The 14,404-nt window shown below is 37.0% G+C and overlaps 1 protein-coding gene across 2 annotated transcripts; it reads right to left on the bottom strand.

Moving 5' to 3' along the window:
• Positions 1-1,891: 1,891 nt before the first annotated feature.
• On the bottom strand, positions 1,892-14,118 carry LOC146388479 (immunoglobulin lambda-1 light chain-like). 2 transcript variants are annotated; one of them, XM_084925825.1, is made up of 5 exons: positions 9,452-9,528; positions 9,042-9,352; positions 3,697-3,707; positions 3,079-3,113; positions 1,892-2,385 (listed from the first exon to the last, which is right to left on the bottom strand). In XM_084925825.1, exons 1-5 carry the CDS (start codon positions 9,489-9,491, stop codon positions 2,063-2,065), a joined length of 720 nt encoding a protein of 239 aa, XP_084781951.1. In that variant the 5' UTR covers positions 9,492-9,528; the 3' UTR covers positions 1,892-2,062. The 2 variants fall into 2 exon arrangements, with proteins under 2 accessions (XP_084781951.1, XP_084781950.1); XM_084925824.1 differs by lacking the exons at positions 3,697-3,707; positions 9,042-9,352; positions 9,452-9,528 and adding exons at positions 13,463-13,785; positions 13,880-14,118 and having other exon boundaries at positions 3,079-3,115.
• Positions 14,119-14,404: the final 286 nt, after the last annotated feature.

Raw genomic sequence — 14,404 nt, 5'->3', positions numbered from 1 at the left:
GATATTAAAACAAAATGGGAAAAAGAACTAGATATACAAATATCAAAGGAGGATTGATCATCTATGTGGGTGACACACAATGTGAAATAATTGAAGAGAATTTACTTCGAAAAAATCGAATTTGTGTTTTTGTTACACCTTAAAAGGAATGTATAAGTTACAAAAGCCAGAGACAGTCTGGTCACATAAATGCCACCCACTCACAAAACCTCTGGAAATGTAATAAAATCATAATATTTTGGAACAATACAAGTCTAACTCAAAGAAAGAAGCCAGGCTGTGAAATCCCTGTAGATATCATGGTGCTGTATTTTGGAGTAATTCAAGAGGATGTTGTGATTAAAAAAAGATCAATACTGTACTAATGCTAAATATTGCTCATTGATTGGTTACAAAAAATAAAATAAAAAATAAAACAAAGAACTGGAATATAAAGGGAAATCTTTCTGAGAGGATGACTTTCTTGCAAAGGTCTAAAGTAGGCGACTTTTCACAAAAGTGGAAGAAACGGATTGCTTTCATGGGTCATGGTCCTGGGTCTTGTGCCCAGTGTTTTGTTTTCATTTAATTATGTTCTTGTTAGATATTTATAGATAATATCTTATATTAATGTGTCATTATTCAGATCAGATCCAATCAGAATCTTTATTGTCACTGTCACAGGTACAACGAAATTAAAAATGGCCCCCGATCAGTGCATCATCCCTAACAATATCAAAATATAAATAAAACAATAAAATTCAATAAACAAAATAAATAGAATACTTAAAGTGCATATAAGAAGTATCAGCGAACATTCACATACATTCCCACATACATGCTTCAGTCAGTGCATAGATTAATACAAGAATGGCGTGATGAACATTTTTTTTGTAGCAGTATTCAGATGTCTTATTGCAGTTGGATAAAAGCTGTGTTTGAGTCTATTAGTCCTTACACTGATTGCTCTGTACCGTCTGCCTGAGGGCAACAGTTCAAACAGGGAGTGGCCAGGATGTGAGGTATCTTTTATGATGTTTTGGGCTTTTTTAAGACAGTGGGTGTTGTGTAGATCTTCCAGTGTGGGGAGAGGGCAGCCAGTGATCTTTTGGGCGGTGTTAAAGATCCCTTGGAGTGCTTTCCTCTGAGCCACTGTGCAGCTATTAAAGTTAATGATGCCATGACAGTGGGAACATCTAAATAACTAACAGAATAAATACCAGAAAATGAAGAATACAGTTTATAGATAACTAAAAAAATAAAAATACCGTTTGTAAAAAAGCTACATCCGGAATGAGACAGACTTACCTACTGGTTATATATAATGGTTTAAATGTTTAAAGCAAAACAGCAAATGACAGTAGAAAGATGCAGAAAGGTTTAGTTTCATAACTGAACTCTACTTAGTGCTGCTTTACAGTAAATAAGTTATGTTTAGGCTAAAATCTAAGAGTATTCAGCTAACTGAATAAAATAATGGTATGAATTGAAACGTTGCCAGTAAACAGCAGTTCCATTTTATTTTACAGAGAGCTGATACTTCATTTACTTGAAGTTATAAATGAGTTACTAAGACCTGCAGGTGCATCCTGGAAGAAACAGAAGAGCTGACAGGTTATGCTTCACTAACTGAGTGTAAAGATTCATTTGCAAATCTATAACCAACATTTTAAACCTTTGACACTTGCCCTCTCTGTTACTCAGGAAGAATTATTAAATGATGCTCTCTAGTGTTCAAATATTACATAGCATGTTTCAGAATATATTTATGTTTTAACTATGGGAAGAAGACGTTTAAAAAATGGTGTGCTTCTAAACGTTGATTTAACACTTCATTCCATTCATCTTACTGAACAGTGACACAATTTCTTATTTACTGAAAAGAAAACACTTTTTTTTAAACCAATGTTTTTATTAATTTAATGCAAGACATGAATTCCTGAAAATACTTGTCAAAAACCAGCAAATGAATACATGACTTAAACCTTTTGCTTTATTCTGATTTCTAACATGTAAAGACTGTAATGAGCAAACAGCACAAGCAGTAAAGAAGCAGATTTTAAATGCACATTCTGGTCCTCGACTATTCAGTGGGACATTCTGACTTCTTGATGGTTTTCTCTGAAGTCTGTGAGCCCAAAGACACTTTACATGTATAAACCTTATCCATGTTCCAGTCTGATGTCTGGATGGTCAGAGAGCTGCTGATTTGGTAAGTCTGGTCTGGTCTCTGAACAGCAGTGCTGGTAGAGATCTCACTGCTCACTGGACTCCCAGCAGCCAACCAGCTCACATCTGCAAAAGGCACAGACTGACTGGACAGACAGACCAGAGAAGCTGTGTCAGACTGGAGCTCAGCACTGGACGGAGGGAAGACTGTCAGGACAGGAGGAGGGAGGCTGGAGGCTGAAAATACATGAAGGATGTTCAGAGAAAAGAAAAAGAAAAATCAAAAGAAAGGAGATAATGATAAAAGAAGTAATACATTATAAAATTTGAAAAGAAACAATATTAATGTTTAAAATAATTAAAATCTGCAAAACAGTATAGAAATAACAATCCAACGCATCATTTGAATTTCTTTTTTAATTTTTCCCAAATAAAATATGACTAGTTACTATTTAACTTTTCATGTAAAATTTAATTCTAGAGCATATTTTCTGCATAACGTGTCAGCTACTGTGAGTAATTTTCTTTCATTTAAAAAAAAATAAATTAGGCCAGGTTCTAATCACATTAACATTAGTAACACTGTTAACTACTATTGAAGAAAGAGAAAACATGCCTGTGTATGTTTTTCAAATTGACCTAAATATAAATTTAAACATTATGGGAATAATAAGAGTGAACAACAACATATTTCACCTCATTTTCAGTGAACAACATTTATATAAAAATACAAAAATTTAGTTTGACCCCTTTACACGTTTTTTTTATATAACAAATCCATGTCTCCTGTATATGAGACAACCTGAAACTATTTCATGTTGTACAAAATCATAAAAAATGATGCTGAACAAGAAACATATTGAATTAAGTAGTCATCAGCAGATTTGTGCAAAATCTCTCTTGTTTTATGATCATTTAAAAAGCACTTACTTGTTAAAATCAGCTTGGTGCCTTGTCCGAATACCACAGTGATTCAGTTTGTATACATGGCTGTACAAAAACCTCCTGACTGTCACTGATGAGGGGAGAGGAACTGAAACATCCTGTAGAGACTAACTTTTACTGTCAACATCTCATTCACTTCATCTGTTTGTATTTTATAACAATGTTAAAGTGTTTTAAATACCTGCTCTCTCTGTAGTCATGTTTATTCCTTTGTGTCACTTGTTTTGTGCAAGATTTGATGAAGTCCTCATTATTGGTCAGAATTCATCAGAGCTGCACTGTCTCTGAATAACATTTTTGTGACAGCCTTTCTTTCTACCTTATAAATGAGTTTCTGATTAATCCAAACTAAATTTCTATAAATTCTCTTGATCTAGAAGATCGGATCTGAGTTCAGGGTAGCCTTGTAATATTGATTAGCTGTATCTTATTACTTTTTGCTTTAAAATGTTAAACACACTGTAACAGGAATCAGATTTATATATTTATATATTTATATGTCAATACTATCAAATTTATTCCAGCTACTTTTAATATTGAAGGTTAAAAAATCAAAAAATGAGCAATCCAGTGTTTAATAGCACTTTAACTGAAGGTTGTATGCAATGTTCCCTCTAATTTTTCATGTGTCTGAACGTTGATTAGCTGCGTATATACGAATGTGAATCGCATTATTGGCTGGACTATGGGATACGGTGGCATCGCTGTAATCCCATACGGGAGCAGCCAGTCACTTACTGACTAACACTGCAAAACAGAAGTGTTAAAGTTTTAATTTTAATTTCAATTCAAGTTAGATTTTTTTTGTGTGCAACGCACATTTTTTGTGCGCAGAGACCATACCAGCAGTGCGCAATTACGCACGTACGCAGCTTAGAGGGAACATTGGTCGTATGTTACACTGAGTCTTTTGATGGTTTTGAAAATCTACAGTGTAAATCGTTGTGATACCCCACTTTCAACAGATCTGTCCAGTGTCCTACAGTAATAGACTGCAGAGTCTCCCTTTTCCACATTGTTTATGATCAAATGATAATCTGAAGTTGACTGATGAATAGATGTGAATTTTAGAGAGGCGAAACTAGAGCCATATCTTGGATCACTCCAGCCATGATACATCTTCAGCACACACTGATGAATACTGAATCTGTTTGTACAAACGAGCACCACTGAGAGTCCCAGAGGCCTGGGAGCTTGAGGGTCCTGCGCAGTATCTTAGCTTTTTAGCTGTTCCTACGACTGCGCTCTTCTGCTCTTCTGGACAGAGATCTTCGATGTTGTTGCTGGGATCTGATGGAGCCACTCGCCTAGCTTGGGAGTCACTGCACCTAGTGCTCCGATTAACACTGACACCACTATTACCTTCACCCTCTACATCTTCTCTAGCTCTTCTCTTTGGCATTTCTCAAGCTTCTCGTGTTCTGTTGGAGTGATTTGGTTAAATGTTGTCATTGTTGTGCTTAAGTTTGTAAACCTTGTCTTAAACAGCATGTTTAGATATTCTTCTGTTCTCCTCCCTGGCCTGTTGAATGGTGGGGAGGCTGTAATGTTTAACTGCAGGTAAATTCCATGTGAGATTATGGTGTCCTTATCTGGTAAAGGATGTTCACTCCTGGCCATTTAGGGGCTCGACTATGCTTGTATATGGTGAACCATTAAAGTTAAGTCATATACGGGTGAGGGGAGATGACCTTTGGATAACTAGGAAATGTGGTTAAACAGTTGTAAGCATATATTGTGTGGCAGGAAGTCATGTATACAGAGACACATACTAGGGGTGCAACGATACTCGTATCGATATTGAACCGTTCGATTCAGTGCTTTCGGTTCGGTAAGCATATGTATTGAACAATACAAAATTTTTAATTTATTTTATCAACTTTTCTTCTGACGTCTGTGTTGAGCGCTCAGTGGATCTGCGCTCGACAGTGCAGCCTAGGCGGAGAAGTCGAACGCAGATTCACTGAGCGCAGGGCAAGCTAGCGAGACAGAAGTTAAGCTCTCGTTGCAACATGGCAAATTGAACCTCCCCCACCCTAATTCAGATCTGGCGTTTGGAACTATTTTGGTTTTCATGTGACGTATGACCCTGAAGGTAAGCGCGTCATGGACAAAAGTAAAACAGTATGTTGGATGTGCCACGCAATGCTCAATTACATTGGTGGGAACTAGTGCGTTAGCGTAGTTTGCTCGTTAACGTGTTGGCCGTCCAGCCCCACGCACGGCGCGATCCGCGGTAGCTCGTTAACGGAGATTTGTCGTGTTGTGGCGTTAACGTCATTTCAACGAGATTAACGCTGACAGCACTAGTGGGAACACAACGAATATGACTGCACATTTACACCGACAGCATCCTAGTGCAAAGAGAAGTGGAAGCAGACAAAAACAACAAGCACGCATGCTACAAACTTTACCCGAGTCATTTAGCCGTTAGCACATGATTCTCCTTATGGGGACCTGATATGTTTAATATGCTGCTGAGAGTATACCCCAGAAGAAGCGTATTAGTGTAGCTTTTATTTTAGAAAGAGCCATTTCTCTGTAATAAACTCTCTTTTCCAAAGATGAGTGATTTCTTGATCAGATAGATTTATTTTTTTATTACTTTGTTTCAGCAACATTAAATTTAAAAACTGTACTTTTGAGTTAAAATATATATTTATAATTTTAATAAATGACAAATTAAAAAAGCATGAACATTTTTTTGTATCGAAAAAATATCGAACCGTGACACCAAAGTATCGAACCGAACCGTGAATTTTGTGTATCATTGCACCCCTAACACATACACATATGCACACACACACAGGCATATACACACTTATTCACATGCTCGCACATGCACACACACACACAGTGCCTTAGGTTTTATGGCACGCCACAGGGGTTTTACGGCGGAGGGTTGTGTAGCTGGGTTGAATAAAAGACTGTGAGAGGAGGCTGAAGTTTGGAGTTGGCTACAGGTGTGCTTGTGTTAGCTGTCTGAGTGCAGTCTCCCCTTGCAAGTAAAACGTATGAGTGGCTCTTGTGCTCTGTTTGCAGTCTCTCATGGTCTAATTCCAGCAGCGTTGCATATTCAGACCCAACATGTTCCTTCTTTCTGTTGTTGCTGTCATTCGCTGCTGACAACCGCTACATCGATCTCTATGGCCGTCTTCTTCTGTTTGTCTACCACCACTATGTCTGGTTGGTTAGCCATCATGTGTGTGTGTGTGTGTGTGTGTGTGTGTGTGTGTGTGTGTGTGTGTGTATTTGTGATCAAAAACTCAGCTACTCAAAAAAAATTGGATTTATGTCAAAATTTATGTCAAAATCTTATTCATTTCAAATAAGCTGAATGTTTATAGTTTATTGTGCTTTTGTTATTCAATTTGTTGGCATTAGTTTATTTGTAAAATAAACTAATGCCAACTGTTAGTTTTTGCAAATAAAATAACTTTTAGTTTTTGTAATTTATATTTGCAGATAGCCTTTGGACCAGCTAATAGAGCAGGAAAATACAAGAAATATATTTTTAACATAACTGCTGTGTACTGTAAACAGTCGCTTTCAAACACATTCACAGATCATTACGTTGTGGTTTACGAGCACTAGTACTAATCATTTAAACAAGTAAAATACTTAAAATGCATTCAAGTATTCTTGACAGAATTGCAGTGTGCAGAAAAGACACTGAGTAGATACTGTATATTTTCTTCCCATGAGTATTATGTCAGTCAGTTTCATCCTCATCATTTTTACAAATGATAGAAAAATATATACCATAATAATACATTACCTAGAATAAATCACACCATGTTCTTGAAAAGTGGCTGTAAAAGAATCAAAGGTTTATCACTAGTGTCCTTATCCTCCCCCTTCTACATTTTCCTTCTGCCTTAAAAATGCGTTTCTGAATAATACAAACTAAATGTAAATGAAAATGGTCTAGAAGTTCTAAACCAACTTCAGTATAGCTTTGTATTTTTTTTTAATGACATGTTAATGACACTTTATTTTAAGTGATACGTTAAACTGCAGTTGGACAGTTAGACCTGTGAGTAGTGTCTATAAAATTTCTGTTATTAAAAATAGCTTGCAGCAACATATAATACTATATGTTGGATCGTTTATTTATGTGATCTGTGTGGGCTGATGTTAGTAAATGAGATGTACATATTTTAGTGCTTTCCTCTTTATGCTTTTAATAACAAAGATTAAAAAGCATTTAAAAAAGGAGAATTTAGTGTTTAATAACACATTAGAGGGGTTTTTTTTACAAGTGAAAGTTTTTAAAAAGCAGAAGTACTAATGAGGAGGTTTTTGTCACTGTCTAAATCACTGTGGTACAGCTGCACTGGCAGAGTCATCATATGTCTGACAGTAATACACTGCAGAGTCTCCTGTCTCTGCTCGCTTGATAATGAACTGGTAATCAATGTTTGATGAGGATTTAGAGTTGAATCTGTCCGAGGAGAATCCTGTTCCAAAGCTGGGTGAGCTGTCAGAATGACGAAATCTTAGAACATACTGAGGAACCGTTCCAGGAACTTGTTTATACCAGCTAACATAATTCCAATCATATCTCTCTATGTTGCAGTTGAGAACAACTTCTTGACCTGGAGAAACTGTGTGGACAGCAGGTGTCTGGGTCAACACGATCACTGCATCAACATCTGCCAGGAAACACAGAAAAAACAGAAGTTTAAAGTTTAGCTCTAAATATGGAGGGGAAATGGAATGAGTAGAAGATCTTACATGTTAGAGCAGTGATGAGAGTGCAGAAGGTCCACAGCATGTTGTCAGTGTGAGGTGTAAATGATCTTTACTGTTCAGCCGAGAAGTGAGTAGGAGAAGAGAGCTGGAGCTTATAAAGAGGAGAGGCAAACTAAAGGAGGAGGAGATTTAAGAAAACTACTTTCACTCATAGATTAAGTGATTCATGAGCAGTTTCACATTGTTGTTCACATTGTTTCACATGTTTCTGATTCATATTCATCATTCACGCTCAAGTCTGTCATAAAATAATATTCTTGAAAAAGTTGTTGTACCTGTTGGTGTGGCTCTCATTTTGGCCTTCTGTTGCTGTAGCCCATCTGCTTCAAGGTCAGATGCTTCCAAAGATGCTCTTCTGCATACCTTGTTTTGAAACATTGCACCAAGAACTGCTGCTCGCTGGATATTTTCTCATTTGAGTCCTCCATCCCTGTGAACCCTAGAGATGGTTGTGCAAAAAAATAATCCCGGTACATTAACAGTGTCTGAAATACTCATGCCAGCCTGTCTAACAACAATAACCATCACACATTTAGTCGTCTTTCTTCTTCATTCTGATGATCGGTTTGAACTTCTGCAGTCTTTCTTGACCATATCTAGATATGTGCATTGCTAGCTTCAAGTTGCTAGATATTAGATATTTGGATCACTATAATGAGCACTAGAACAGGTGTCCCTAATAAAGTGGTTGTTTAATTTATGTAGCGTGACTGTACTGGACTATACATTAGTTGGTGCCATGTTCTCAGTTTTTTTAAATATTTTCCTTGCCTGTTCTCTGATCTAGAGTTTCACAAGTATCAATTTACTTTTCTCCATTACATTAGTTATGTAAAGTTTCCAAAAATTCCTTCACATTTCATTTTATTTCTGAAAAATGTTTGCACTACATTAGACCTGCATTAATGCAGAACTGTTTCCAAAGTTAGTAATGTTTTGAGGATTTTTTTGTTTTTTTTGATGACTCTGTCTTTATAGGGTGGTGAAAGGTTTACATTTATTCATTATCGTGTTTTTTGGAACTGATTGAGAAGTGCTATGACTTTTCTGCTTTGAGAAAACTGCAACACATTATTGTGGGTTTACACTGAGTTGCTTGATCTCTCTGTTATCAGGATGTGGAAGAGTGTCAAAAAACAGAAGTATTAGTGAGGAGGTTTCTGTCACAGTGTAAATCACTGTGATACAGCAACATTGCTGTCCCATGTCTTACAGTAATAGACTGCAGAGTCTCCCTCCTCCACATTCTTGAGGATCAAACGATAATCTGTTGTTGACTGATGAGTGGATGTGAATTTTGGAGCAGAGAACCCAGAACCATAGTTTGGAGAACTCCAGCCATGATAAAAGGACACCAGAAACTGAGGAACTCCTCCTGGAGTCTGTTTATACCACCAAGCAGCATTGCCAGTAACAGTCCCCAGGTTACAGTCCATGGTGGCTGTCTCTCCTTTCCTCACTGATACAACAGGTTTCTGTGTCACCACCGTCACACCACTCACACCTGCAAACAACAATAAGACATGGAGTCATATGAAGCACACTGATATATGAATCCAGCACCTAAACTAAGATTAGTCTGAAGTATAAATAGGTCTCATACATGTTAGAGCAGCGATGAGAACACAGAGAGTCACCAGCATGTTGACAGTATGAGCTGAGAATGGACTTAGAAAGAGATTGCACTGTCTAAGTACGATGAAGAGAGGAGGTGTGAACCATTTAATATATAACTGAAACTCAGAGAGACTGACAGGAGGAGGAGCTTTAATATTACTTTGTTAATGTCCTTTAGCTGTATTGTTGATGCTAGAACAATTACTTTTTTAAAATTATGGATTAGTGTGTTAGTATGTTTGGACAAACACAGAGCAGTACCTAGCCAACAGCCTATGTTTGACCAACTTAAAATAAATAAAATATTTCTAGGTTTGGGAAGCACATTCTTCTTTTAACTGAAGCTAAAAAATGGAATAGGGCTTTGGATTCATCCTGATACTTAAAAAGATGGAGCAATAGATTTAAAATTAAGACACAGTATAAATGTATGAACTTTGAGGAGACAAAAAACAATAATATAAATAAAGAGTTGTAATCAAATGAAATAGCACAAACATATTAATGTTTTTTTTCATGTTTCACTAATTACAAGACAGAATAGTCAAAGTGCTATGCCTTACTACAGATCATTGGCATTATTACATAATCAAAACCACTAAAATGCCAGAACTTTTCTTTGCAGTTTCATGAAAATGGAATGGTTAATGTTAGTACAAGATTTTATAAAATATCACTTTATTTAGAAATACATACCCATATGGAAAAGAAATAGTAAAAACTTATAAAAGACTTGCATAAGATGTGGCCTACTTCATATAGTGAATCATATAAGGCTTATATGATTAGTCATGAAAGTGGCCACTTAGTCATTACTTTCATATATTGTTTTAGGAAGTATCCAAAACATACAAGTTTCATTTATATAATTTTTCAAGGGATCTTATATCTGTTTTCACTCTTGTATGCTTTTCATACAAGTTTCACACAAGACAGATACAAACTTTATAATATTTATATATATCTTTTCCATATGGGTAACAACTGAACACAGTGTCCATACAGTATGTACACAAAAAATTAGCTAATAGAGTCCCAGCTTATATTGTCACCAAGTTGTTTTATTTTCATGAGCAGTTACAGAACCAAAAAAAAAAACGGCTAATCAGTAGATATGGGAGAGGCCCAGCCAACTGGTTGACACTGAAATTTAATTTGGCCTGTCCTCCTGCTTACTTTACTAAGTCATAATAGACTTGAGTGGGATCGTTTAACTGATAGCTTAGCTTCATCCACTTGAGGTTGAGGAGTTACACTAAAATAAAGACAAGAAGAGCAAAGTAAACAGCAGAAATTTCTCATAGACCATTAACAATATGGATTAATAATAGTGACAATATGAATACTGCAGGACAACACTGTTCATTTATTTAAAATTCTGTATTACAATAGGAAATAGAGTTTATGAGAAACATTAAAATAATCACAGAAAACATTGTTTAAGCATATGTATTGCTCCAGCATAGCTCTGTTGGACTATTGTTTTACACAGTCAGGAAACAGAAGTAAGGATGCTTAGTAAAGAGGTATTTGTCACTAAGTAAATCACTGTGTTGCATGTTTTTAATATGTTTCCCTTGTTTTATAGTAACAAATATCTGAGTCTCCTGTCTTTATCCTGAGAGTCAAATCAGATTTTGACTGGTGAGTGCATTTTTGACAAGAAACTGTCATCTGTTGGACGATTGTCCCTTTGACATATTGCAATATGATGAACTCCTCTGGCACCAATATCAATAACTGTATACAGTCTGACCTTAATTCACTCATCAATACATCAGGATGTATAATGTAATTTATCAGCTTTATTAAATGTAATGTAGAGAATATTTACAGAAAAATATGTCAAGCTTGGATAATTATTGAAAATAAAATGTGTGTGGACAGGTGAAATTGTATATTTAAAGAGAAAAATCATTTGATGCCTTCGCTTTTCCTAATTAGAATAGTTTAAACATGTAGAGTGTTACAGAGTGCTGACACTTCTTCATTTACATGTACTGTATATGTAAATAATAAATGAACTCTTGCAGGTGCATCCTGGGAAAGAGGGGATGAAGAAGTAGAGAGGTAATGCTTCACTGACTGACGATGCAAATTAATTCAGGGTCAGAAACATGTAGTTTCACTGTAACTTTGACCTTTATACATTTAAACCTATACACCATTGCTCACTAGTGTACAGTTTGTATATTATAAAGTGGCAACACATGTTCTTCAAACTGTCATGACACAAGTTTTTCTAACAAAAATCTCTTCAAGCGGCTGGCCCAGGCTGTGAGTCGTTGCTTGGCAGTTTCCAAGCCTCAGGTATGGACAGGTTCCTGTACTTCTTAGGCACCTTCTTCATCGCACCTTTCTGCAACTCCACTAACCTCCCTCAGTGCTACCTTGATCTTAGCCTTTAGCCTGCTTCTCCATGGAGGGTACTGCCCCTTGTGGCTGTTCAACTTGTAGATCAGCTTGTTAGTCTCGGTAATGGTGGCTGTAGGTATCGTCCGTAGTGAGGCATTAACATCATCTAGCAGACCTTCTGAGGGTACTTCACGTAGTCTTGGCAACCGGCTTAGTTGCCGTTTCAAACTTGGCCATGATCATATCTTTCAGGTCAGTTCCTCTCACACTCAACGATCCTTCTCCTATCGCACTTGGAGCTTGGTACCCAATCTTGGGTGGGGGTAATGGTATCTCCCCCCTGAACACTGAGCTGCTAGTTGTTTCGCCGTCATTTTGGATGTTGTGTATGGAAGAATCCATAGGTCCCTCATCCTATTCATGTAACCCCTTCCGCCAGGGTTACATGGTTGCATACTAGCATTACAACAACCCTATTTTCGTCTCTTGCCCACCGATGCCTTCTTGTTCCAGTAGCCCACTTCTCGTCAGGGTGCCCTGGTTCCTCAACACACTGATTTTATGTTTTTTGTCTGATTTTACATCAGTTGTGTTAAGTATGTCAAAATGAAAAAAATAACAGTAAATTCAGACATGTGAGGTTGTGGTGAAAAGAGCGATACCAAACAAGGCAAGATAAATAGTTTTTAAAGGTGAAATATAGAGGTAAAATCAAAAGTAGTCAAAAACAGCCAATTATATCCTTATTTTCTTCACTGAGCTGGGTCACATTCTCAGTTAGAGACTTGACCGAGTCCCACAGTGAGGCATTTTCAGCAGTGAGTGTTCCAGCCTGCTGGGGAACTTCTCTAGGAAGATGGCATCTCGTTCTTGGCTGGGGAAGAGGAACTCTCAGCCTTCTTCAGGTCTGTAGTACTAAGGCACCCGTCAATGTATCCCTGGAAAGCATCTCCTTGCTGTCCTTCTGGGTGTTGGAAATGATTTTGCTGTCTGTCAAATGTTTGGTGTAAATTAAGCTTCAAAAAGTGTTTGTTTAATTCTGAGCCACCGTTCATTTTTTTCTGCCAAGTACAGTAAGTCTGTCATCACTACAGCATTTTCGTTCTGCTCCTACTCATGGTCTTTCATGACTTTATATAAGATGGCGCTGTTGCCACAGTAGAGAAAATCCTTCCAACAGGTACCATTTTCATTTACAGGTGTAAATGATGTCTCTTTCAATCGCTGCAGCATGTCACTGCTCAGTGGCACAGAGTCATGTGAGCATGATGCAACTAAACACAGGACAACATGTTGTGCTTTGCCCTTCCTCGGCATGTGCAGGAGCTGGGCAAAGCGTGCCTGCATGAGAAGACCAGACAAAGGAAAAGGAAAGGATGAAAGTAAAGTATCAATACTATTGATATCAGATCAATCTGCCGACCCCTTGTCTGTGTATTATTTAATGCGTAGTGTAGTTAGTAAAAGTGGAAATAAATAAGTGGAAATCAAAAACAGCAATTTTTTGTTTGTAAATTCATTATATGCAGCTGGAGATATTACACTGAGTATACTTGACAGCGCTGTGACCAGTATAGAGTCTAAAAAAGCAGAAGGAAAAGTAAGGAGGTTTTTGTCACAGTGTTAATCACTGTGATACATCCTCTTTAGCAGAGTCATCCCATGTCTCACAGTGATAGACTGCAGAGTCTCCCTCCTCCACATTCTTGATGATCAAACGATAATCTGTTGTTGACTGATGAGTGGATGTGAATTTTGGAGAGGAGAACCCAGAGCCATAGTCTGGAGAACTATCGCTATGATAAAAATACAGCACAAACTGAGGAACTCCTCCTGGAATCTGTTTATACCAAAAGGCACCAGTGTCAGTAACAGTTCCCAGGTTACAGTCCATGGTGGCTGTCTCTCCCTTCCTCACTGATACAACAGGAGGTTTCTGTGTCACCACTGTCACACCACTCACACCTGCAAACAACAAGAAGGCATGGAGTCAAGAGAAACACACATACAGATGAATATAACATGAGGTCTGAGCTATACTGTAACTTAGACTCTTTACATGTTAGAGCAGTGATGAGAGCACAGAGAGTCACCAGCATGTTGTTGATTTGAGCAAAGAATTAAGAAGTGAAAGATTTGGAAGAGCTATTTAACACAAGTAATGGGAGGAGGAGCTGTTGGGTTTTGTTTGTATTTCATTGGTTACCTTCCTTTCTTCTTAATCATCCATCAATTTTTTTGTTTATATATACTTTTTAACTACTACTACTACTACTAATAATAATAATAATAATACAATAACAATACTTTTTTATTATTATTATTATTATTATTAGTAGTAGTAGTAGTAGTAGTAGTATTAATATAAACAAAAAGTGAGTAGCTTTCTGCTACCATTCTAGGACACTAGGAACGACCAAATTATATTACCTAAAACATTATAGGTGCGGACTGTTTCTATATTTCTGTGTTTTGTTCCACACTGTGTGTTTGGGAATGTAATATGTTCAGATTTCACAAAAGCTGTGGTGTCGCTTAGTTTGTCTGTTAGTTTTTTTGTCACAGTATTCACCACTGTGTTATG

The sequence above is a fragment of the Perissodus microlepis genome, chromosome 4, assembly GCF_051167445.1.
Source record: "Perissodus microlepis isolate ML-2025 ecotype Zambia chromosome 4, ASM5116744v1, whole genome shotgun sequence".
In the NCBI taxonomy this organism is placed as follows: domain Eukaryota; kingdom Metazoa; phylum Chordata; class Actinopteri; order Cichliformes; family Cichlidae; genus Perissodus; species Perissodus microlepis.
The sequence above is the reverse complement of the archived record's forward strand: the minus strand, read 5'-3'. Positions and strand labels throughout refer to the sequence as shown.

Bases quoted from the DNA above. Each gene is read 5' to 3' on its own strand.
- LOC146388479 (XM_084925824.1), bottom strand. From the start codon at position 13,919: ATGCTGGTGACTCTCTGTGCTCTCATCACTGCTCTAACAT. The intron at 13,786-13,879 runs GTAAAGAGTCTA...TGTTGTTTGCAG, and splicing joins TCTCATCACTGCTCTAACAT to GTGTGAGTGGTGTGACAGTG. The intron at 2,386-3,078 runs GTAAGTGCTTTT...ATGTATTTTCAG, and splicing joins CACCAAGCTGATTTTAACAA to CCTCCAGCCTCCCTCCTCCT.